This window comes from Panicum virgatum, chromosome 9N, assembly GCF_016808335.1.
Source record: "Panicum virgatum strain AP13 chromosome 9N, P.virgatum_v5, whole genome shotgun sequence".
Lineage (NCBI taxonomy): Eukaryota > Viridiplantae > Streptophyta > Magnoliopsida > Poales > Poaceae > Panicum > Panicum virgatum.
The window spans coordinates 34,459,039-34,483,439 of record NC_053153.1 but is presented as its reverse complement, the minus strand read 5'-3'; the positions used below and the strand labels follow the sequence as shown (position 1 = coordinate 34,483,439).

At 54.3% G+C, this 24,401-nt stretch overlaps 2 protein-coding genes and 1 long non-coding RNA gene across 4 annotated transcripts; 2 read left to right on the top strand and 1 right to left on the bottom strand.

Annotated features, from left to right (window-relative positions):
* Window positions 1-2,561: 2,561 nt before the first annotated feature.
* LOC120692453 lies at window positions 2,562-5,164 on the top strand. 2 transcript variants are annotated; one of them, XR_005682631.1, is made up of 3 exons: window positions 2,562-3,110; window positions 3,223-4,046; window positions 4,266-5,164. It is a non-coding gene; the product is annotated as an uncharacterized LOC120692453 (long non-coding RNA). The 2 variants fall into 2 exon arrangements; XR_005682630.1 differs by having other exon boundaries at window positions 3,223-5,164.
* A 1,266-nt stretch (window positions 5,165-6,430) lies between these two features.
* LOC120692970 lies at window positions 6,431-7,976 on the top strand. Its single transcript, XM_039976372.1, has 4 exons — window positions 6,431-6,857; window positions 6,983-7,065; window positions 7,162-7,349; window positions 7,664-7,976. Exons 1-4 carry the CDS (start codon window positions 6,664-6,666, stop codon window positions 7,748-7,750), a joined length of 552 nt encoding a protein of 183 aa, XP_039832306.1. The 5' UTR covers window positions 6,431-6,663; the 3' UTR covers window positions 7,751-7,976.
* Window positions 7,977-8,154: 178 nt separating this feature from the next.
* LOC120688988 (classical arabinogalactan protein 4-like) lies at window positions 8,155-8,541 on the bottom strand. The gene has a single exon (XM_039971331.1). It carries the CDS (start codon window positions 8,539-8,541, stop codon window positions 8,155-8,157), a length of 387 nt encoding a protein of 128 aa, XP_039827265.1.
* Window positions 8,542-24,401: the final 15,860 nt, after the last annotated feature.

Sequence of the window (24,401 nt, the reverse complement as noted above, 5' to 3'; positions counted from 1 at the left end):
AACACACGGTTAGAGATGGCGTGGTTGAACCGTTGAGCAAACCGGATGTGATCGATCGAACCATACAACATTTACAGGGGCACCGTTCTAACCATTTAGAACTAGCTGCTTATCCCTGGTGCACCAGTGGACATGGTGGGTCGATCCATTCATTGCTGCTTGTGTGTTGCTACCTTTTAGGCCTGCTAGCTGCTAGCTGCATCGTTTGGAGGCAAAATCAGTGCAATAAATTAAGGGATTGATTCTGAGGCACGCACGGGTGGTCGAATCGAGAGATATTCTGAGGCAAGGTCGATAGAGCAACGCCAATCGCGAGAGAGGTCGGAGGTGCAGTAGCAGGGCCGGCTCAACATATTTTAGGGTCCTAGGCCAAAAGGATACTATGGGCCCTTTATTAGACTAAAAAGTTGTTTACATTTGCAAAATCATAAAGCATATAATACTAGTAACATATGCTCAATTCTTGAAAAACAGTGTCCATATTAGAAACTAAAGGAGCACAAAATGTGACTAGTGTGATTACCTCAAACAAGAATAAATTGTAACAATTCCATCAAAAATAATGTTTCTGTGGTTCAAAAAAAACTCCTTTGGAAATTATCAGTGCAAAGTCATTAAGGATAATATTGAGGTGAGAGCTCTAAATATTCACTAATGTTATATTCCCTCTATTCTAAATTATTACTTTTTTGCATTTTTAGATACACAGTCTTTGCTATGCATTTAATTTATACAAAGTTATATCTAGATGTGTAGTAAAAGTTATAGATATAGAAAAGTCAAAACTAATTTTTAGGTCTCTAGGGGGATGGGAGTGAAATTAATTATCACTATCACTTATGGACTGATTGAAAAATAAAGGGAAGAAGTGAGAAGATTGCGGACTGTATGAGCCACCTGATGACCTGATCCAGGACAGGATCCAGGACTAGGGCGTTCATGAGGAACGGAACAGCAGCACACGGTCACCTTGCTGGTGAATCGGAGCACCAACGACCACAACAAGTGCAGCAAGCGGCAATCGTCAAGACTAATTGTTTCTCTGATCCGATTTGATCTTGTGAAGAACGCCAACATGCAGCAGGCAACAATCGCCAAGACGCCACTAAACATTATTTCAATTTCAGCGTCTGATCACGCTTGCTAGGTCGCACAGTTGACGTTTCGCTATTTTGCCCTTGCGCTGCTAGGCCTCGGTGCTGCTCTGCATGTACATGAGATTGGGCCCCTTTCCAGCCGGGGCCCTAGGCGGTCGCCCCTCCCGCCTAGGCCCAGAGCCGGGCCTGTGCAGTAGCTGACAAGCTGGACAACGTACGATATGTTGCAGGGTATAGGTTGCACCTTTTCTTTGCAGCAGCAGAAGCAGATCTTGGAGCTCTTGCTTCTCCTATCGGAGGATCGGAGGAAGGTGGATGAATGGATCCTACAGCTTTGAATGGGCACTGCCACGGGCTACTAGGTGGATCGATCCACTTGATCCTAGGGAAAACTTTGGATCGAACCACCGACCCTCGGTTGCTTTTTTATATGAAACAATTAACCATTAGACTCGTTTTAATGGAGCGGTTCAATGAACCATCGGATGGACCCGCACCACACTCATTTATACGTAGCCTACCGCCGCTTCGAGCGCATAATGGCATGAAGATGAATTAGCAATGGGCAAGACGCTAGGGCAAGTCAGCAGCTGGTCGGCCTTTTGTTCAGTGGACAGGCATAATTGTAGGGATAAATAATAGGCTTGATCCTGATGTGCTGCGGAAAAAATTGGAGGTCCGCATGCTCATATGCCTGGCCCTGATGCAGCTGGTACCGATGATTGAGACTTTTAATCTCGTTTGCTCAGTGCCAGTTGCAGAATCAGTAATGATGGCAGTTTGATCCCAGTACTAATGAGTTGTTTTCCAGTTGTGATGGTTGGATTATTGACTGAATCCACTAAATGGCAGTTCACTGTTTACAAATTTCAGAAAGAAGTTGGAACAAGAAACACAGACGAGTTTGGGGTTGTTTGGTTTGTGGCCACAGTCTGCCTCGCTTATACTTATGTGGTTTTTGGTAGGTGTTTGGTTCAGCATCTAGCTTCGGTATGCCACCGCCACGAAATCACTCCGCCACAGATTTCGTTCGCAACAAGTGTGGCGGACATAGGGGTTGCGCTCGCCGCGCCCAAGGGCTGCCGAGGCCGCCGCCCCTACTAGTCCCGCAGCACCGTGCTCGCCGCACCCAAGAGCCGTTGAGGATGCCACCCCTGCTCTCCCCGCTGCGCCACGCTCGCTTGCCGAGGCTGCTGCCACTGCTCCCCCACCGAGGCCGCTGGGGGGTCTATTCAACGCAGCTGCGATGGGATGGGATCCCATCGCAGAAGCGCCGCCACGCCCGCCTCCTAGGCTCCGGCGCCGCCGCCGGCGCCTTCGCCGCCGCCCTTCCTAATCGAGCTCGCCGCCGTGCGCCGCCGCCTTCTCCTCGCCCCCGCCGCCGGCACCGGCCATCCAGCCCTGCCCGGCCGGCAGCGCCACCGCGCCCTCCGCCGGCCGAACCGTCGCCACCGCCGGGCCGCCGCCGCCGCCGAGACCTCCTCTATGGCCGGCGACCTTGGAGCCGCCCCAACCCCAGCAACCCGGATTCATAAGGCCGCCGCCGCCCTCCACCACCCCGGCCGCCGGCGACCTCACCGGCGGCTGCTCCGCCCACCATCCACCCATTCCCGACCCCCCTCCCCCCTCCCCCTCCCCTAGCTGGCTAGCTCACCGGCTGTCGCGCCCCCTCCCCTGCCGGAGGTGGAAGATGAACATGGGCAAGCGCTGCTGCGATTGGGCGGAGAAAAATCATGCGCGCGATAAAATAGAAATTCCGGGCCGCTGCCCCTGCAGCCCCTCCAACGCCGACTGCAAGAGCAGGTGACCCTTTGTGCCCACCATCGTCGAGTGCTAATCCATCTCCGCCTCCATTTTCCTCCATGTTACTTCTATTGTTTTCTAGCTGCTATGTTTTTCTCCATTTGTGCAAATCTAAAACAAATCAGTCAGGTGAAGATTCATCCATGCGCAGCAATCAGTCCCTACAGATGAAGAAGGTTCAAGTGCGGAAAGGCCTTGCACAGAAAGAAGGTAATTCCATTATCCCCTTTGCTGATTTTGTAATGGAGAACTATATCAATGATGAGATGTCTTGCTAGTTTATAACTGATTTCATCTTTTTTTTTCTGAACATATGTTTTAGATGGGTCAAAGAAAATTATACTTGCAGTATTACTTGGACTTTTGCCATTATATATGGAGGAGAAGATTAATTGGTGGTATTCTTGTTTGTCTGGCCATGTATCTGAATAGGATTAAATCAAGAAAAAGAAGGGCTATAACTTATGCTCCCATGAAAGATAGAGATGTTGATAGATTGACACGTCTAAATCGTTTGTATCATGGTACTGATGCCCATTGCATAAGTGAATTACGTATGAGGAAAGCTATCTTTCATAAACTATGTGACGGACTTATATCTTTCATAAACTATGTGACGGACTTAGATCACGTGCGTTGCTAGAGGACACTTTTCATGTGACAATAGAGGAACAAGTTGCCATGTTTATCCATTGTGTTGGGCACCATTGGTCAAATAGATCAATTGGTTTCAAGTTCATGAGGTCAAGAGAAAATGTTAGTAGGTATTTTCATCATGCTTTACATGCCCCTTTGTACCCTTGCTTGTGACCTCATATGCATCAGATCTATTGAGACACATTCAAAGATAACAAGTTCTCCCAACAAATTTCACCCTTATTTTGAGGAAAATCAAAATTTCAATGTTTTGAAAAAAACAAATATTTTTGTAGGGTTGAATAGGAGCCTTGGATGGTACACATATACCAGCCTCTGTACCTTTCCATATGCAAGATCAGTTTAGGGGTAGAAAATCAATTACCAGCCAAAATGTGCTAGCAGCAGTTGATTTTGACCTAAGATTCATATATGTTCTTGCCGGAGGGAGGCTCAGCCCATGATTCTTTTGTGCTTCAAGATGCTCTATCAAGTGGACCGTCACTATAGGTACCACAAAAAAATTGCAAGTACATTGCAACAACTTTGAGGAACAGTGGCAACATATTTGATTAAACCAGATGCATTGTACTATTTTAGAATCTGAAAAAGTAGAATTAACTGGAAGTTCATTGTGAATATTTTTTTTAATTATTCTATTTTAGAATCTGAAATCAAATCACTAGTTCGCATTATATGAAATCAATTTCATTGTTCACATGACTGTAGGACAGAGCAAGACACCTGCTTGCTAAGCCCATCAAGTTCTTGTATGAGATGAGAGAACTATTCATAGGATCCAATGTAGATGGACCTTTGGTTATGGACCAGAACACATGCATGGATGCTAATGATGGCTCAGATAGTGACGATTCAATAGAACTAATTAACCTCAATTGCTACACACAGCCTGAAGAGCTAGAAGTGAGGATTTAGACACTTAGCCAACTCCAACGAGAAATGCTGTATATTCAGATTTCACTGATCACTTCTAGAGGAACCGTCCAAGAGCCAATAACTCACTTCGAGAGGAAGCATCCAAGAAGGCAAGAAAAAAGAGTCGTTTTGGAGATTCCACTGATGAAACAACTGCTACAATGAAGTCACTTCGGGAAACACTTGCTGCCACTGCCCCTCCCCAAATGCCACAGGTTACTAATCCTCATGCAGTATTATGGAAAAAACTGGAGGCAATCCCAATGACTCCAGATCAGAGGGTTCTTATTGGTGAACATTTGTGATCCACAAAGGAGAATAAAGGTAAGCGTGGCTGGTTGTGTAATGCAAGTGCTGATACTCTGCATGCTTGGGTACGGTGTTCAATTATGTGACAACTGACAAGGATGGAATTAACCTGTGAAGCTTAGCTTGCGAGAGTGGTTGTTCGTATTTTGTGATCTGCCCAAGAACTTGGCTGTGTGCTTATTTTGGTTGTTCTGGGCTTAGGATGTATAATATAGTTGGATGTTTGGTCATTTGCTTTGTCATACTGATCCATGCATGGCTGGCTTCTTATTTTGTAACTAATACTTTAATCTGAATCTCCTTGGCCTAACCTCCTAGAATATATTTATTTATGAAACTTGTCTTTCATGCTTGTAATATTGTTCAAGCATGTCAGGTTGTCATTGAGGTGTTCCTGTGTATCTTAGGATGGCACAAATTTTTGTCTAGGTTTTGTGGCAGCAATCCAAACAGCAACCATAATTATTTTGCCAAATCTTAGTCACTAACCAAACAACTTGTTTTTTGCCACATATTATGGCAAGCCACACATATGTGGCTGGTATCTAACATTAGGCGTGGCAGACCGTGGCCACAAACCAAACAACCCCTTAATCCCAGACCCAGGTAGATGCTCAATCGTGGAAGCCCTGTGATGTGATGGAGATGATTTGCTCAAAAGGCCTAAGGTCCATCCTAGCTTATTCTGAAGTTTCCCAAAACTGCAGGTAATGTTGTTTCCATTTCCACAAAGCCACCCAAGTCAAGATCAGAGGGTATAACATGAGGAGCAATAAGATGAACAAGAATTCTGAATGCTAATGCTAATATCCATGTTCCCCATGTCTATTCTACATTCAAATATATTAATTTGCACTGCTGTATATATAATACCTGCTTACGCATGATGTACTCGAAGTGACGTGATGTGAAAGGATCATGATTCAATGTTGCCATTCTAGCTAGTTGCACAAGAGACCGAAAGCAGAACCGAACGTTGTTGCTTGCAAGCTTGAGGTTTAGGCACCGGCATCGTACCTTCACGTCTGGGTCGCGCCGCATCAGCGAGCAGTAGCCACATGGCGCCACACGCTTCGGCCTCCGCAAGCTAGCAGGACAGGAGTAGTTATATCCGATCCGGAAATCGACAGCCTTTGCGCTGCCGTGCACTGATCATTCACCACCCCAGCTAGGGCTGGAAAAAAGCTCGCGGCTCGGAGCGGCTCGCGAGCCTGGAACGAGCCGAGCCGAGCCTCTTTTCTCGGCTCGCCAAAATACCGAGCCGAGCCGAGCCAGCTCGCTCTAGCTCGCGAGCTGAGCCACCTATGGACCACTTGTCAATTGTCATGTAATTTAAAATGTTTTCTCTTCATTTTATTTTGTTGTGGCTATGGTACTGTTAAAATTTTGATATGGTACTATTAAAATCTTTATATGGTACTGTTAAAATTTTGATGTGGTTGCACTCTTGTATGCGATCTGTGAATCTGTGAATCTGTGAACTGTGATGCAAATATGCAATAACTAACTGTGGCTCGCGAGCCGGCTCACGACCCGATAACGAGCCGAGCCGAGCCTCTTTCAACGGCTCGTGAAATTACCGAGCCGAGCCAGGCTCGACTCGCTGGATGACCGAGCCGCGGCGAGGCTCGTTTCCAGCCCTAACCCCAGCTCGCCCAAATCCAGTGCCTTGCAAGCTAGCCAGCAAATTGAATGAATCGTCACGCCGTAGCAACGGCCGGCCGCCGGGTATATATAGTATGCACGCGCTCTCCCTGCAGGTTGATCGATCCATCTCCAGCAGCAACCGTGGTCCTGGTCCAAGACCATTCAGCGATCGTCGCCGTCACCGGAGATCAGCACACTACCCATCAGCATCCCGGGGGCCACAAGACCGTCGGCCATGTCGTCTCTCATCAGGTCGTTCGCGTCGCTCTACTGCCAGATGCTCCGCTCCACCACCGTACTCGGACCGGCGGCGGCGCCACGTTTCCAGGCGGTCGACCGGCAGCCGTCCAGCGGCGTGGCTGGCACGAGACCTCCGCCGGCTCTGCCGCGTCGGTACCGAGAGCAACAGCGGACGCCTTTCTTCACCTGGTGGTTGACTGATTCACATTCCTATTTTTCTACAGGTGTGATCAGTTTCTGAAAGAATTATCTCTCGATGCAGATGCTGATATGATCGTGCACTCTTTCTCTCCTGCTGTGTTGTATTGTATCAGGGCTAGATTGGCAATTGGCTCGGTCCTTGCGGCGGCTGCGCCACTCCTGCACTCGCGATGGGCGTCGATCCTGCGGATTCAGAGTATGCAGCCATCAGCGACTCTGATCAAACTTGAGCTCTGCAGCAGTAGCATCACTATCTTGTTTAACACCTTTTGATCAACGAAACCAATTAAAGGTGAGGTGGAGATGGTGAAAGACGCGGCAGAGACGGTGGTGGAGGTCGTCGAGGAGGCAGCCACCTTTGCGGAGGTGGCCGAGCAGCTGCCCAAGGGCGCGAGGCTGAGGACTGCGGCCGTGCTCGTGGAGCACGCGTCCAAGGAAGTCGCCCATGAGGCTCACCTCGCGCAGGACATCATCCACATGGTGCTAAACACGGCAGTGTCTTTTATCATTCCTTGCTGGTACGGTGCTCCCCATGTTTGCTTGTTGCCTCGGCCATTACAGATAGAGCTCGGACATTACTTACTTTTATGGTTTTACCTTGAAGCAACTTCCGGACTTTGTCTTTATGTTGTTGCTTGTTGCCTCGGCACAAGCTTGCTCAAGTCACTATCAACAAAAATTTCATGTATGTCATAAATAACAATTGCTGATGGAAGCTAACCGGAGTTAAACGCTGACAGTTGTGCAAATACTGCAGAAACATCCCTGACAGGAAAAAACTCTTGTTCATGCAGGTGGATGAAATTGAGGAGGACGTGAAGGCCATCATTGAACCGATTGTGGATCACAGCAAGCATGTTCAAGCCAAGGCACGCCACTAGTAAAAGCTGAGACAAGTAACAGGGGCAAACAATTGAAGATCTATATCATTCTCAAAGATGGGAAGTCAAAAGATTTTAAAAGGCAGTGTAGTCGCCATTGGTTTTGATTTGAGTTTTCCATTTTCACTTTTTTTTCGTAACTCTTGTGCAAAATAGGAACAGATAATGAACGAAAATAATCTCACCATATAATAATATAATCAACTGCCGTCTGAAAATTGGATTACATATCCTCATCTCTGTCTCAGGCTTGGAAATGACAACAAAATAAATAATAAATAAAGAATCGCCAAAAACGAAGAAACAGAGTACATGTATCAACAGCCGAACAGAGCAGAGCAGCGAAAGCGCAGGAACAGCGAAAGGATCGCGTCAGCACCCACTGCCAGATCAGGCCGCGGCACCTAGAACACGAGGGCTGCGACCACAGTACCGGCAACGGCGACGAAGCTGGTGGCGGCGGTGGCAGATGCGGCGGGGCTCTTCTCGGTGGCGGCGGGCGCAGCGGCCGGGGTCAGGACGGAGGCACCAGCCGGGGGCAGCGCGTCGCCGGCGCCGGCGCCCAACGGGCTCATGGCCGGGACGGCGGCCGAGGGCGCGGAGACCGGGGTCGCCATGGGCGGCGCAGGCGGGGAGGCCGCCGGGGACTTGGTCGGCGGCGGCGGTAGCGGGGCCATTTTGGGCGGTGCAGGGGCCGGCGCTCTCTTGGGCGACGCGGCCGGGGCCTGCGCCGTTGCGGCTGCGGCGAAGAGGGCGATGACTGCGACGAGGGCGGCGAAGCGGGCGGCCATTCTCGCTTATGGGACCTGACGGATGGATGGTGGATGCTGGAGTGCGGCGACAGTGAGGACGGCGGCGGATGGATGGTTGGTGCACCGGTGCGAGGTGGGGGTTGCTGATATGTTGATGGTGGGGGTCGAGCGATCGGCGATGGAGGAACTGCAGGGGGGGGGGGGGGGGGGGGTGCGCAATTTATAGGCAAGGCGGCGCTGGGTTTGAATTCCTCAGGGGGCTCTTAGCCGTTGGGATCCGGCTCATCCTGCCTAGAGCGACGGGGGCACGCGTTGCTGCTACGTGGGGCCGCGGGAACCAGCCCGGGTCGGGGGGTGTCGGAGAGCGTGCGCAACGGCTAGTCGAGCACGCTGGAGCGCGCCACGGATCTGGGACGGACGGCGGAGATGGCCTCCTGTTTTAGTTTTGTTTTTCTCTCGCCGCCGATGCGTCCAGCTAGCCGTTACGTGTGTCCCGTTGACCCCTTTGATTAACTTCCTTTATCTTTTGGTGGCTCGTGCGTAAAGCCATAGGCCCATAGCACCGTTGGCTCCTTGCTTTGGGCTGCTTCGACGTGAAGAAAATGAATCTAGAACTTTTTTCTTTTTTATATTTTTAAAAAATCAAAATTTCAAAAATATATGTCCGTTTTGAAAAATTTCAAAAATACCCCCGGTCGCCCCCCAATAAGGCGACAGGCCCTAAATGTAATTTTTTCTTTAAATTTGCAACGAGGTCCCTGGAAAAAAGGGGCCTGTCGCCCCCCCCCCAACAGGCGACAGGGGGCCTGTCGCCCCCCACTCGGGCGACCACTGGGCCCGCCCACGGGCGCGGCAGGGGGGCCTGTCGCCCCCCCTCGGGCGACGGGGTACCCCCCTTATATAAGCATCCAACCTCATCCCTCCTCATTTGAGCCCGAAAATTCCACCAAAAATCCAGAAAAAAAGAGAGGGGTGAGGAGAAGGGAAGCGGCGAAGCCCTGCCGGATTCAGCACTTGTGATCTGCAGGTTAGTACATTTAGTTTATATATTTTTCCATTTAAGTAGTACGTATTTAAGTAGGAGTAATTTAAGTAGGGGTGAGTAATTTAATTTAATTAGTGCTGTAGTAGAACTATTTAAGTAGGAGTTTAATGATACTTTAGTTTGTAGTTACGTAGTAGTAAATTAGTTTAGAAAATTAGTACTACGCATTTATTATTACAATTGTAGTACTATAAGAGACGTGTTTATAAATTAATTATGATTTAGTATAGAATTTGGCATATGCAGTATAGAATTTGAGTGTCATCACTTAGTTATAAATACTTATACGTTGTAGTTGAATTTCATACTTAGTTTTTACGGATTATTGAATAAGGTAGTGAAGTAAAGAGTATAACTCGATAAGTATTATGTGATATACAGATATGTCGAGCAAGATGCAGTTTTAAGTATTTTATGGTGACTACAATGTTTTGTATGGGTCAAATGGAGTAGATCTTTCTGCCTTTAAGTGCACATCTAGCGCCATAGATAAATCTTTGGAAAGGAGTTTTGGTTCCATATGTAAGTGGCTGCAGTGTGGGTTCCGTGTTGATCTATTGACACATGTGATCACCGTCCAGTCTCTTGTTAATTGGTAGGTAGAAAGTGATTTATTAGAATTGATGATGATACACAGCATTGATGATTGGCAAAAGTACATGCAAGCAGCTCTAGAGCGTGGGTGGCCTCTGGCCATTCTTGTTCAAATCCGGGAGAAGACACAAAATGAAATCCAACATTGTGCAGAGCAAGGAACTCCGAGTATTCGAAGAGAGACCAATTATGTTGAGCAAGATGAGTCAGAAGAGACAGAGAACCAAAACATGGGACCACAGGGCCTTGCTGATGAGGGAGAGAGGATACATAGCATTGTGGACGAGATGGAGGCAGAAGACCAAACCGCAATAGAGATGGAAGAATATGAGGGCTCATCTGATGACGAGCAGTACTCATTGCCAAAAGAGTGGAAGGAGCATGGTTTTGGCAGTCATGTAGTAGAAGACGCACGAAATCAGGAGTGGGAGTACAGAGGCAATGAGGTAGTGCAAGGTGCAACATATCCAAACATGGAAGCCGTAAAAGATGCTGTGAGACTATGAGCAATATCATTGAAACGAGAATTCAGAGTCGTAAAGTCTGGCAGTAAAGAATATGAGGTGAAGTGTGTAAATGATGGATGTCCATGACGAGTACATGCATTCAAGGGAAAATAGAAGTCGAACTGGAAATGTTCCATTGTGACAGAGCACACTTGTTTGCTGTCAGAAGTTCTTCCCTCGCATCGCAATATATCATGCGACTTTGTTGCAAAGCAAATGTATGGGTTTATTATGGACAACCTAAATTATGAGCCAAAAATGATTGTTCGACACATTGAGCAGACTTACCAGTACACCATTATTTATTTGAAGGCATGGCGGGCTAAACAAAGGGTGTTCGAGATGCGGTTCGGCACATACGAGGCATCATATGATAACCTACCTCGTATGTTATCCCAGGTTGCTGCTAGAAATCCTGGAAGCTTTTATGACACATACCTCGTACCAGCCGTAACTAGGGGGCAAAGAATTATGCAACAAGCCTTCTTTTGCATAGGTGCTTGTGTTAGAGCATTTCAGTGTTGTCTTCCGGTGATCTGCATTGATGGCACATTTCTGACTGGAAGGTATAAAGGTCAGATACTCACCGCAATCGGGGTAGATTGGAACAACCAAATAGTTCCGCTCGCATTTGCATTTGTTGAGAATGAGAACTTAGACAGTTGGTATTGGTTCCTTGAACGAGTGAAGGTTCATGTTGTTGCTGCACGTCCAGATGTGTGCCTTATTAGTGATAGGCATGCAGGTCTGCTGCAATCAATACTGAAATTACAACGGGGAACTGTGTTGACGCTTCTTAAAGCGTCAATTTACGTACCGCAAGCGCACGGATCGTGTAGCTTTTCCCTTAGAGTATTCCCCCAAGGTTTATCAATCCACGGAACAAGTGTATTACTATGCTTAACTAAGCACTAATGATGTTGGTAAAAGATCTATATTGAGTATTTGAGTGTGAAATAGATATAATCTAACCAATCTAATCTAATCTAGACTAGTGAGCAATGATAGACGTGTGCACAAGATATGAAGAGCATTTGTCCATAGGGTCTAGGATCACTAGAGATGTAATCGCCAAGCAACGAAGAACAGATCTAATCTATCAAAGGTGTGTTCCAAGATTAAAACCTTTCCCTCCCGCATACTGTCACTACACGAGGATAATCGGTAACGAATCAACAAGAACACGATAGTTGATGTAATCTAAGTAAACCATGCAAGAGCAAAGCAAACCCAAAGTCAAGTCGCGAACTATTAGGCATCAAAGCATCATCAACAAGAATCGTGATAGATCAATCTCATAAAGGATTCGGCAATTACAACTCAAGATCTCCTTATAACCCCATGAACAAACGAGGACTTTACCCCATGAAGCTAAGCGAAGCGTAGTCGATCATGGTGACAAAATCTCCGGCAAAGGATGGATCCCTTGCTGTCCTCCAACTTGCAGCAGCGCCGAGGGACGATGAGGCCTCCGGTGTCGCCTTTCTCTTGTGTCTAACTCGAATGTATCTCTGGATGCTTGTCGGTACCCTGAAGCAGGGATACCCACTCTTACTGCAGCAAGGCAGGACCCGCGTAGTTATCCGAAAACTACGCGTAAGGACGGAGAAGCCAGGCCCCACCGGTCAGGCTCTTTCCTCATCAAGCCAACGGCCCCGGACCCGTTCCCCGCCTGGGGATGGGTCCGGAGACGCCACGTGACTCTAAGGAAGGGAAGCTCCGAGCCGACAGCTGAGGCCTTGGACCCCCCATAGGGGTCCGGGACCTCCTACGCCATCCGGACCCCCCTTACCGTGTGGGGGTCCGGAGCCGCCACGTGTCCCGGAGGCACGGGCGCGGGCTCGTGCGCGAGTCCTCCTCAAGGGGGACTCGCCCACCCACCGCATTTAATGCGGATGGTTGACGCGTGCTCTGCCGCCGCAGCATGCGGGACAGCCTTTGTCAGGCCCCGCTGTGCACCGCGTATTACCAAGGTGCACAGTGCGGCCGCCTGTGCCGCACCCGCGCAGAACCCGTCTCAGGCATTAAATGGATACGACGGCACGGCGCTTTTCCATCATGCCGCCTACGCCGCTCCCTACACAGCCGTTCAGCTACGTGGCAGGCGACGCCGCTGGCTACGACGGGCGCCGTTCCGACAAGACAGTGCCTAGACATGCTGAACGGGAGACTCCAAGAGCAGGCAAAGATATCCAGAGAAAGATCCCCTTTGCCTGCAACGCCATAATGATGAATAGTATGATATTTTATACCGCATCACTGGGCCCACTTGTCGGGGTCCCAGCAGTCATGTACGCGCCTCCCCTGATATATAAAAGGGAGGTGCTCGCTGTGCACAGGACATCTCCAAGACAGACACAAGCTCTCGCAACTCTCACACTCTCGTGGGGAGGCAATACAACACACAGTGGACGTAGGGTATTACGCTCCGGCGGCCCGAACCACTCTAAATCTTGCTGTGTTCATCGTGTTCTTGAGTGAAATCTAACTGGGACTAGCTAACCCCCGAGTACACACCCTCTGGGCTAGGGCAGGTGCCTTCCGCCACCCGGCCGTGGTTGCAGGACCACGACATTTGGCGCGCCAGGTAGGGGAGCTTTAGCTGGTCGCAGTTCATCTCTTCTTCGTCCCCATGGTTCACGTGGACGACGTGGAGATGACGGAGGGTGTGGCGTCCTCCACGCTACATGCCCCTCGCGTTCCTGCTCCAGGGGCAACTGTGCCTGCGGAGCAGCCACCGTCGGCGGCAGCGCGCGCTGCTCGCCGGCAAGAGTCAGGGCGCCCATCAAGGGCCCCCTCACAAGCTGCGAGCGGCGGAGCGCTGGCAGCGGCTAGGGAGTTGCTTCGCAACCCCCCGGCTGAGGCAGCCTCGCCAGACGCCCTGAAGCAGTGGCGGGACGACGTTGACCGTCTCCTCTACCTGGCTCAGGCCTCCCCCAGTTCTGCAAGGACTGGGCAACGACCTCCGCCCGGCAACGTGGTGGTACCTTACCACCAGCGTCAGGGCGGTGCGTCGGCGTCCGTGCGCTCCCCTACCGTGAGGGGTGCACGAACAGAAGACCTGCGGGCGGAGCTCAACTGCCGGCGCGCGGGAGAGGATGCCCGCGTCTCCGTTGAGAGGGCGCGAGAGCGCCGTCTTAACATTGAGGGCCGTAACCTCAACGCCGACTTGGACGTGGTGGCACCCAAGCCCCCGGTGAACGCCCGGATACAGCCAGGCGCACCAGTTGCTGGGGTGGGCTGCGCTGCGCTGGCGGACCACCTCCGAGCAGTGGCATGGCCATCCAAGTTCCGCCCCCACCTGCCGAAAAAGTACGACGGTACAACTAACCCGTCGGAGTTCCTGCAGGTGTACGTTACTGCCATCACAGCGGCTGGTGGTAACGGCGCCGTCATGGCAAGCTACTTTCATGTAGCCTTGTCTGGGCCGGCCCGGACCTGGCTCATGAACCTCACTCCTGGGACGATCCAGTCCTGGGAAGAGCTCTGTGTGAGGTTCACAGCGAACTTCGCCAGTGCGTACCAGCAGCATGGTGTGGAGGCACACCTCCACGCCGTGAGGCAAAAACCCGGAGAAACGCTCCGGGCCTTCATCTCACGCTTCACCAAGGTACGGGGTACCATTCCTCGTATCTCAGATGCATCTATTATCACTGCTTTCCGCCAGGGGGTACGTGACGAGAAGATGCTCGAGAAGCTGGCAACGCACGAGGTGGAAAGCGTCACCACGCTTTTCTCCCTGGCAGACAAGTGTGCCAGGGCCGCTGAGGGTCGTGCATGGCACTCAGCCCCCCAAAGCGGAGACGCCAAGGCTGGCGGCTCCAGTGCTACTGCTCAGGGCGGTGGCAAGAAGAAGAAGAATAAGAACCGGAATCGCGGGGAACTGCAATCTGGTGGACCAGTCGTTGCAGCGGCGGCGCCAGCGGCGGCGCCGGCTGCGGCAGCAGCGGCTGGGGGCCAAAATGCACATGGCAAACGCCCTCGCCCGCAAGGTGGGAGCGGAGGTTCATGCCCAGTGCATCCCACCGCACGCCACAACACCGCTGACTGCCGCGAGATCCAGAAGCTCGCGAAGCGGGTCAGTGGGCGGCGTGAGCAGTCCTCCAAAGACGGCTCACCTCCTCCTCGCCAGCGGGCCGGCAAGGAGAAGGCCTCCGACAGCGGGGCCGCCGCTGGGGAGAAGGAGCTGGGGTACCAATCCCCCGCTCGAGAGCTGAAGGGCGTCTACCACGACGACGACTCCGATTCCGACAACGGCGACCGCCGCAAGAAGCTGTACGTAATGTACGGCGGAAGCTGGGAGCTTGTCTCCCGACGGGACGTGAAGACCCTTCGCCGGGAGGTCCTCTCGGTGAAGCCGGGGGTCCCGAAGGCGGCGCCGCACCAGAGGTGGATGAACACCACCAACTCTTTCGGGCCATCCGACTGCCCGGAGAATATGGCCGGAGCTGGTGTACTACCTCTAGTCACCGCTCCTGTCATATCCAACGTGAGGCTCTATCACGTGCTGATTGACGGTGGGGCAGGCCTCAATGTCATCAGCTATGCAGCGTTCAAGCAGCTGCAGATCCCAGAGTGCAAGCTGACTCCCTCTCGCCCATTCTCTGGAGTGGGCCCACACCCGGTGTTCCCTCTGGGGAGCATCACACTGCCGGTCACGTTCGGGACCGAGGAGAACTTCCGCACAGAGAGCGTTCTGTTCGATGTTGCGGAAGTAAACCTCCTATTCAACGCCATCATTGGCCGGCCGGCACTCTACCGCTTCATGGCCATTGCTCATTATGGGTATTTGGTCTTGAAGATGCCTTCCCCTGCCGGAGTCCTCACCGTGCAGGGCGACCGCACCGCTGCCGTCGCTGCAGTTGAGAAGCTGCATGCTCTGGCAGCAGAGGCTGCGCGTTCCGAGGAGGATCCGTCCACCTCGCAGCCCAAGGCACCTGCAAAGGCTCCCAAGGTCCAACCGTCCGATCCGGACCATGTTCCCGTGAAGACGGTGCAGATTGGAGCGGACTCCACCAGGACCACACGTATTGCGGGGAACCTGGAGGAGAAATAGGAAGACGCGCTCATCGCTTTCCTCCGGGCAAATGTCGATGTGTTCGCCTGGGAACCGTCACAGATGCCCGGGATCCCCAGGGAAGTGATCGAGCACAATCTGAGGATCTACCCCGACGCCACGCCGGTGCGCCAGAAGCCTCGGAAGCAATCCGTGGAGCGACAAAACTTCATCCGCGAAGAAGTCCACAAGCTCCTACATGCCGGCTTCATCGAGGAGGTCCACCACCCCGAGTGGTTGGCCAATCCGGTCGTCGTCCCAAAGGCCAACGGGAAGCTTCGGATGTGCATCGACTACACCAGCCAAAACAAGGCATGTCCAAGAGACCCCTATCCTCTTCCACGTATCGATCAGATTGTGGACTCCACCTCCGGGTGTGACCTTTTGTCTTTCCTAGATGCATACTCTGGTTTCCACCAGATTCAGATGTCTAGAGAGGATAGGAAGCATACTGCCTTTGTAACAGTAGACGGGCTTTATTGCTACATTGTCATGCCGTATGGTCTAAGGAATGCCTTACCCACGTTTGTACGAGCTATGAACAAAACCTTCTGTAATCTAATTAGAGATGTTGTTGAGGTTTATGTCGATGACATTGTGGTCAAGACTAAGGTAGGGTCAACACTAGTGGAGGACCTGTCCCTCGTCTTCGACCGGCTCCGCGCCACGCGCACGAAGCTGAATCCCGAGAAGTGCATCTTCGGCGTCTCAGCAGGGAAGTTGCTGGGTTTCCTGGTCTCACATCGGGGCATCGAGGCAAACCCAGCCAAGATCAAGGCGATCGAAGCAATGAGGCCTCCTAGCCGCATCAAGGATGTCCAGAAGCTCACTGGATCTCTCGCTGCTCTTAGCCGCTTCATATCGAGGCTAGCTGAGAGGGCCCTCCCCTTCTTCAAACTATTGAGGAGGTCCGGTCCATTTTCTTGGACCGAAGAGGCTGAGCAGGCCTTCCAGGAGCTGAAGCAGCACCTCACCTCGCTGCCAGTATTGGTGGCTCCAGAGCCCGGTGAGCCGTTGTTTCTGTATCTTGCTGCATCTGTGGAGGCAGTCAGCATGGTGCTGGTCGCCGAGAGGACGGAGCAAGCTCACCAGGGGGACGCCAGGGTCTCCCCGGCCAAAGATGGTGAGCCGGACCACGGACACGGGGACCCGTCAGCCTCACCTCTGCCTGAAGCCCCGGACCCTGCACAAGGGGGTCCGGACGAGCCTTGTGCCAGTGGGAACCCAGAGCAGCTGGGGGCCCAAGGACCTGATGTGGTGGATAAGGGCGAGCCGGACCCGGTAACCAGGGTCCGGACCGTCCAAAAGCCAGTATACTACGTCAGTGAAGTCCTCCACGAGGCAAAGGCCAGGTATCTTGAGACGCATAAGCTTATCTATGCAATACTTATTGCGTCCAGGAAACTGCGCCACTACTTTCAGACACACCGAGTTGTCGTAGTGACCTCTTACCCATTAAGAGCAATCCTACACAACTCCAACGCCACAGGCAATATCGCCAAGTGGGCGGCAGAGCTGGCCGAGTTCCAACTGGACTTCCAGCCACGCCATGCAGTCAAGAGCCAGATCCTGGCCGATTTCATAGCGGAGTGGACTCCTTCCCCAAGCAATCCTGGGGGTCCGGTCGTCAACGCTGGACCCCCGGAGCCGGAAATCAGGGCACCAGTCTTCACCGAGCCCCACTGGACACTCTTCTTCGACGGGTCCGCCCGCGAAAAGTGGGCCGGAGCTGGTGTGGTCCTCATCGACCCCAACGGAGATCAGCTGAAGTACATGGTGCACCTTGAGTTCAAGGCCACCAACAACATGGCGGAATACAAGGCGCTGATCTTTGGCCTGACACAAGCCCTCTCATTGGGGGTCCGGCAGCTCCTGGTGAAGGGGGACTCCCAGCTAATCATCAAGCAGGTCCGAGGGGATTGCAACTGCAACAATCCCCAGCTCACGGCATACCTCATACACGTGAGGAAGCTCGAGAAGGACTTCGACGCCTTGGAACTACAACACGTTCCCCGCGAGCACAACTCAGCAGCAGATGATCTCTCTACGAGAGCATCTACCTAGGCACCCGTGCCCGAAGGTGTCTTCGAAAGACGGCTGCAGAGACCTACCGCCCAGCCTGTCGAGCTGGGTGAAGGGGATCAAGCTAGCACCTCAAAGCCAGCGGTCTCGGCAGCACTCCACCTGTGGTGCCCAACCTGGGCCGTGTGCCCTGTTGAGGATCCTGGTGACCTCGCAGAGCCACACCCACCTACTCAGGGAGCTCCCGATGCATGGATCTCCGAGATCCGGGACTACCTGAAAGATAACATCCTCCCTGATGACGATGTGTCCGCTGAGCGCATAGTCCGGTTGGCTAAACGCTACGCGGTGGTAGAAGGGGATCTCTACCGCCGTGGCGCCAACGGTGTCCTCATGCGGTGCATTTCCCAGGGAGAGGGCCGCGAGTTGCTCGCGGAGATCCATGGAGGTGAGTGCGGAAGTCATTCCTCCTCTCGCACGCTTGTTGGCAAGGCTTTTTGGCATGGCTTCTACTGGCCAACAGCACTCCAGGATGCGGCTGAGCTGGTAAGGTCCTGCAAAGCATGCCAATTCCATGCAAAGCAAATACACACCCCGGCTCAAGCTCTGCAGATGATTCCGCCCTCATGGCCATTCACTGTGTGGGGTGTGGATATCCTGGTGCCATTCCCCCGGGCTGTCGGCGGGTACCGGTTCCTCTATGTCGCCATCGACAAGTTCACCAAGTGGCCGGAAGTTACCCCTGTGGTGAATATCACTAAGAAATCAGCAGTCGCCTTCCTCAAGTCCATTGTATGCAGATTTGGCGTCCCAAGCCGCATCATCGCGGATAACGGGACCCAATTCAAAAGCAGACTCTTCCAAGAGTACTGTGAGGACATTGGCATCCAGCTATGCTTCGCGTCCGTAGCACATCCTCGCAGCAATGGACAAGTTGAGAGAGCGAATGCAGAGATCCTCAGGGGACTCAAGACCCGCACCAACAACTGCTTGAAGAAGCATGGTGCCAAATGGGTTGACGAGCTTCCCTGCGTACTATGGGGCAATCGGACCACACCTAGCCGAGCCACTGGGGAGACTCCGTTCTTCCTGGTCTACGGGGCTGAAGCATGCCTTCCCCCAGAAATTCACCTGGGCTCACCACGGGTCCAGGCCTTTGACGAATCCATGCAGGAACAACTGCGGCGCGACGACGTGGACTTCGTTGATGAGCGAAGGTGGCGAGCAGCAATCCGAAACGCACGCTACAACCAGGCGCTCCGGCGCTATCATCAACGGTTCGTGCACAGCAGGGAGCTCTGGGCTGGCGACCTCGTCCTCAGACGGATCCTGAGCCGAGCAGGGCTCCACAAACTTTCCCCCAGCTGGGAGGGGCCCTTCAAGGTTACAGAGGTATGCCGGTCCGGATGCGTTCGCCTCGCCACAGAAGATGGAGTGCCGCTGCCCAACCCATGGAACATAGAGCATCTGCATAAGTTCTACACCTAGGCAGAGCCGGGAAATAATCCTTTCCTTTGTAATAAGATAGAGTTACCGTGCGGCCCAGAGCGGTTGGGGGCCGCCCTCGTAAACCCGACCTCTGGCATCCATCGCACCGTCGGCTAACGCGCGGCCCAGAACGGTAGAGGTCCGACCTCGTAAACCCGGTCTCTGGCATCCATCGCGCAAGCCATGTACAACAAGATTGCAAAGGAAATAATTTATCCCAGTTCTATCTTTGTGTCAAAATTTAAATTCGCATGCCGTTTCTCAAGTTTTTACATCTCTAACCCCCGCGGGGACCTCTAACTTTGTTGCTACAACTAAGATCTGAGCTGAGTTGCTGGAATGCCATACAGATCTGGACCCTCTTGCTGCTGGAGAAGAGTCCAAACCCTTAGGGACCTACTCTGGAGAGTGGGTGCTTGTTTCCTGGGGTGGTCTGGAGTCCTGTGTAGCCGCTTAGCTGGTTCCGTACCCAAAAGCCTACACACTCCACCACCCTGTAACAAGTACTCTAGTACCTGGAGTCGGGTAATTAAGGGCCCGGACCCCGTTCCAGCTCAAGAGTTGGTTTCCTAAGTCCAGCACGGCATGTCCAGTCCTATATCTCAAAAGATCGAGTACAACAAAGTGACCTTGCCACTGCTGCGAGAGGCCTGGGATGATGAAGCCAGGTCCGGAAAGATCGTGCTGTTTCCTGGAATGGTCCGGAGCCTTGCGTAGCGCCTTAGCCTGGTCCCGTACCCTAAGCCTACACACTCCACTCTGTAACAAGCGCTGAGCAACCTGGACCTGCGCATCTAGAGCCCCGGACCTTGTACCAGCCTGGCGCTGGTCACGGATGAGCCCCGCGGGCCTGTTACTAAGCTCTAAATTTGAAGTGGTACACAGGTTAAGCCCTGACTGGTGGTAGCCAGCCTCAAACCATTGAACCTACCTACCAGGGGGTCCTAGCATCTGCTTCAAAGCCTTCATGTAGATCAAGGTCCAGTCTCAATGGTAGACAGACTCAAAACAACTGAGTCTATTTCCCAGGGGGCCCGGAGCATCCGCTTTGTTCCACACATCACGAACGGATTCTGCATGCGTCAAGCAGCTAAGTTGCAGTATCATTGCTACTGTATAAGTGAGCTTGATTCTTTTCTCTGTAGTCCTGTATACTACACAGGGAACAAGGCGCTTGCTCGTCTTACAGACTATGCAGCCCTATGCCAAGGAGGTCCGGAGCATCTCCTTTGGCTCACGTGGCAGACAGGTCCAATCAATTGAACCTATCCACCAGGGGGCCAGGGCGCCGGGGTGCTGCATACCGCAAATCAACAGACAAACAGCTAAGTTGAAGTTTCTTCTACTTCAAAAATTTCAGCTAATACAAAGTTTGTTACATAATGCAAAAGGAAAAAGGTACAATGCCCCGCTCAAGGGTCCGCAGGTTCCCGCTTGAAGTAGGCGGCAACGAAGTCAATGACCTCTCGCACGCTGTCCCGAGCGGCGGCCTCCGTCTCCGCTACAGGGCCATCGACCACGGGCGCCAACGAGATGGTCGGGTCGTGGCTCCGGAGGCAGGTTAGGATGTGCTCCGCCACCATCCGGATCAGCTCGCGGCCCTCGGTTTCGAGCTGTCCAGCAAGGACCGGCCCCAGGCGCTGGAGCCTATCCGAAGCAGAGCTCAGCACTGGGAGGGTGTCAGCTATCGAAGCTGGCGGCTCCACCACCTGGATTGGGCTCATTCCAAATGGCACCAGCGCGAGGCTCGCTTCGGCCGCCCAGTCAGCGATCCGCTGGGCTCCCGCGCGCTGGTCCTCCTGGTGCTTCCGGACCGCCTCCTGGACCGCATCTCGCACCCGGGTGTCCAGAGCCGCTTTGGCCACCTCCACCTCACGGGACCTTTCCTCGAGCTCGGCCTCCCTCTCCTCCGCCCGGTCCTTCAACTTCTTGAGCGACTCACGCTGGCGCCCGAGTTCCTTTTCTATGCCGGTGGCGTGGGCCTCCCGCTTGGCGAGGGATTTCCGGCCCTCCTCCAAAACCGCCTCGTCGGCAGTCAGCTGGCGGGCTCTCTCCTGCAGTTGTTCACGCCATCCCTGCAGAGTCGCAGAGAAGACGTCGAGCTCCTGCCTCCGGACCTCGAGGTCCTCGCTGCGAGTCTCCAGCTCGGACTGTTGAGCTGCGAGGTGAGCCTCGAGGTCGGACCGCTGAGCAGCGAAGCCAACAACCTCCAGGGAGAAGTCCTGCTCCCGCTGCGCCAAGGATTTCTCTCGGTTTGACACTGCGAACTCTTGGTCAAACACCTTCCTGAGGTAGGCTCGGTAGGCCTCTTGGTCCGCCTTGAGCTTTGACCGAGTTTCCGCAGCGTGGGAGGCTTCAGCCTTCGTGTGCGCTTCCAGGCGGGTGTGCCAGTCGGCGAGGCGCTGGCGCTCGCTCTCCAGGGCAGACCACTCCCGCCGGAAGGCCACCTCGGCGGAGGAGGTTGCCTCCTCGATCAACCGCCGAAGCTGCAACAGCACCTGAGGAAGGGGAGTCGCATCCTCCTCCGGGAGTTGGAGCTGCAGGAGCCGCCTGCCAAAGACCACCTCCAACTCCTCCTCTGCAACCGGACCGGAGCTGGAGGTGGGGGCTTCCGCTGCGGCACTTGTCTTTGGCGTCTCCGCTGCCACCGTGTCGGGTGCGGCTATGCCCAGCTCCGGCGCCCCCGCTGCCGCCGTGTCGGGCGCGGCCGAGCCCAGCTCCGGTGCTTCCGCTGCCGCCGCGTCGGGTGCGGCTGCGCCCAGCACCGGCATCTCCACCACCGTGTCGGGTGCGGCTGCGCCCAGCACCGGTGCCTCCGCCGCCGCAGCGCCGGGGGCCGCGGCGTCCAGAGCTGGCATTTCAGCCGCCGCGGCATCGGGTGCGGCAGCACCCAGCACCGGCGTTTCCGCCGCCATTGTGTCGGGTGCTGCTGCGTTCAGTATCGGCGCCTCCACCGTCGCCGCGTCGGGCGCGGCTGCACCCAGCACCGGCGCCCCCGTCGCCGCCGCCGCGTTGTGCGCTGCAGAGTCTAAAAATGACACGCCAGTCAGCATCACGTCATGCGCCACGGAGCTAGCAGCAGGTCGCCGTACCTGAGGGTCCCGCATCTGCTGTCGCCGTCGCTGTCGACGCCGAGGCCGCCGACGCTTGGGCACCTGCTGATGTGCCGGCGAGGGTAGAAGAACCGCTGGGGCGAGGAGCCCTGGTAACAAGGCAGAAAAGCCTTCAAAAAAAAAAACAAAACAGAGCACCGGCGCAAGGGAAGAGAGCAGGATGACACTAACCCAGAAGTACCGGGTACCCAGCGTCCCCGGAGCCCGGGCCTCTTCTCTTGCGGCTGCTGCTGTTGCTGCTGCTGCCCTTGCAGCTGCGATGCAGGCGCAACCCGGGCTTGCTCCCGCTGCTGTTGTCCCTGTGGCTACGGCATGGGTGCAACCCGGGGTCGCACCTGTTGCTGCTGTTGCCGCCCGCGTGCCTGCTGCCGCTGCTCTTGCGGCTGCTGCTGCTGCTGCTGCCGCTCTTGCTGCCGGCGGGAGGAATTCCTCGGCGGCGATGGTGGTGGTCCAGTCGCCCCAGAGGGCCCGTGGGGGCCGGCAGCCCGGGAGCTACCCTGGCCTGCGCCCTCAGAAGACCTCTGGCACTTCGCGGCGGGCCCCGAGACTAGGGTCCCGTCGCCCCGGAGTAGCCTGTGCCGGCCTGCGTCGCCCGACGATGCACCGGAGCTGCCCTGTGCCCGGCTGGAGCCGGCTGCGGCCGCGCTGCTAGCCGCGGCCTGCTTCCCCTTCATGGTGGAGCCGGGTCCCGCAGCGCTCAGCGTAGCCTGATCCCCGGATGCACCAGGGATCCGGAGCCCGCGGTTCACGTCGCCTCCGGTCTGGCGTGGGGTCAGTCCCCCGTCGTCCAGAGTCGGCAGGGTTGCCAGCACCGCCACCCTCGCGGAGTCCTCGCAGAGGGGGACTATGCTCTGCGGGAGGATCAGGTTCTCCGGGATGAAGGCGTCCCCCGTCACGTTCCGCACCAGAACCTCCGAGGCCTCCTGGGTCAGGTTGCTCCCCTCTTCGCGTTGGGTCCTGCTGCAGTCATTGAGGCCGGTGAAGTTCCACGCAGCACGTGCCACGAGGTGAGGTCGCTGTCCGCCAGCGACCTGATCTTGTCCAGCACAGAGTCGAACTCCGGCTGTAGCGACGGCTTGGCCCTCCAGGATGCCTTGTCGGAGGCGGGCCCCTCGGTCGGCAGGGTGAGGCGCTCGTTGGCCTCGGTGGTGGCAATCACCCAATCCCTGTGCCACTCCTCCCACTTCCCGCCAGCAAGGACGGGAATGTAAGGAGTCGCCAGGTCACTCCTCACCTGGAAGTAGTACCCCCCCACCTCGTCCTTGCTCCTTCCGGACCTCACCAGAATGAAGAAGTAGCGGAAGAGGATGACGCAGGGCCGAACTCCCACGAACATCTCGCATAAATGCACGAAGATGAACGTCAGGAGGAGGGAGTGCGGCGTCAGATGCTGAAGTTGGAGGCCGAAGTCTTCCAGCAGCAGCAGCAGGAACGAAGAAATCGGCAGTCCCACGCCGGTGGAGATGTGCGAGATAAATAGCACAAACTCCCCGGCGCGGAAGTTGCCAAGGGGAACCGAGCCTGCTCGCACCCCCCAGCCGGTCTCCTGAGCACTCCATCCCAGCAGACGGTGCACTGTGTTCAATTCTCCCTCGGTCTGGTAGTGGCGGGGATGAACAAGGGACGCCATCTCTCGGTGGAGTGAGAAGCAGCCTGTGCGGGGGAGAAAGGGGCGAGGAAAGCTCGAAGGCAAAGGGGCGCAAAGGTTGGAAGGAAGAAGGCGAATGCGGGAAAGTAACCGCAGAATGCGGTTCATCCCATTATAAAGCCCGACTCAACCGGCGCACCCCGGAACCATCGCCGGAACCCAAGCGACGCCCGCGCCTAGTGTTAACCGCCCAGTCCATGACATGGGGGCCCAGGCCCACCTGTCGGGGTGAGCGGGTGACAAACAAGGGTGTGAGAAGACGGGATCTGAACCGACGTCCGTGCGTGCGGAGCGAGGCAGAAGCTGAGCTGACGTGCGCATATTAAGCGCTGGCGTGGCCGAGCTTTTCGGGAACTGCGCCGGTGGTAAATGATCCGTTTACTCCGTCCGCAAGAATGCCGAGCGTCGCGCGCATGACTAGGTGTAC

Excerpts from the sequence above, each read along its gene's own strand:
- LOC120692970 (XM_039976372.1), top strand. The coding sequence starts at position 6,664 with ATGTCGTCTCTCATCAGGTCGTTCGCGTCGCTCTACTGCCAGATGCTC. Across the intron at positions 6,858-6,982 it reads CGGACGCCTTTCTTCACCTG|GGCTAGATTGGCAATTGGCT; the intron begins GTGGTTGACTGA and ends GTATTGTATCAG. Across the intron at positions 7,066-7,161 it reads GTCGATCCTGCGGATTCAGA|GTGAGGTGGAGATGGTGAAA; the intron begins GTATGCAGCCAT and ends AACCAATTAAAG.
- LOC120688988 (XM_039971331.1), bottom strand. The coding sequence starts at position 8,541 with ATGGCCGCCCGCTTCGCCGCCCTCGTCGCAGTCATCGCCCTCTTCGCC.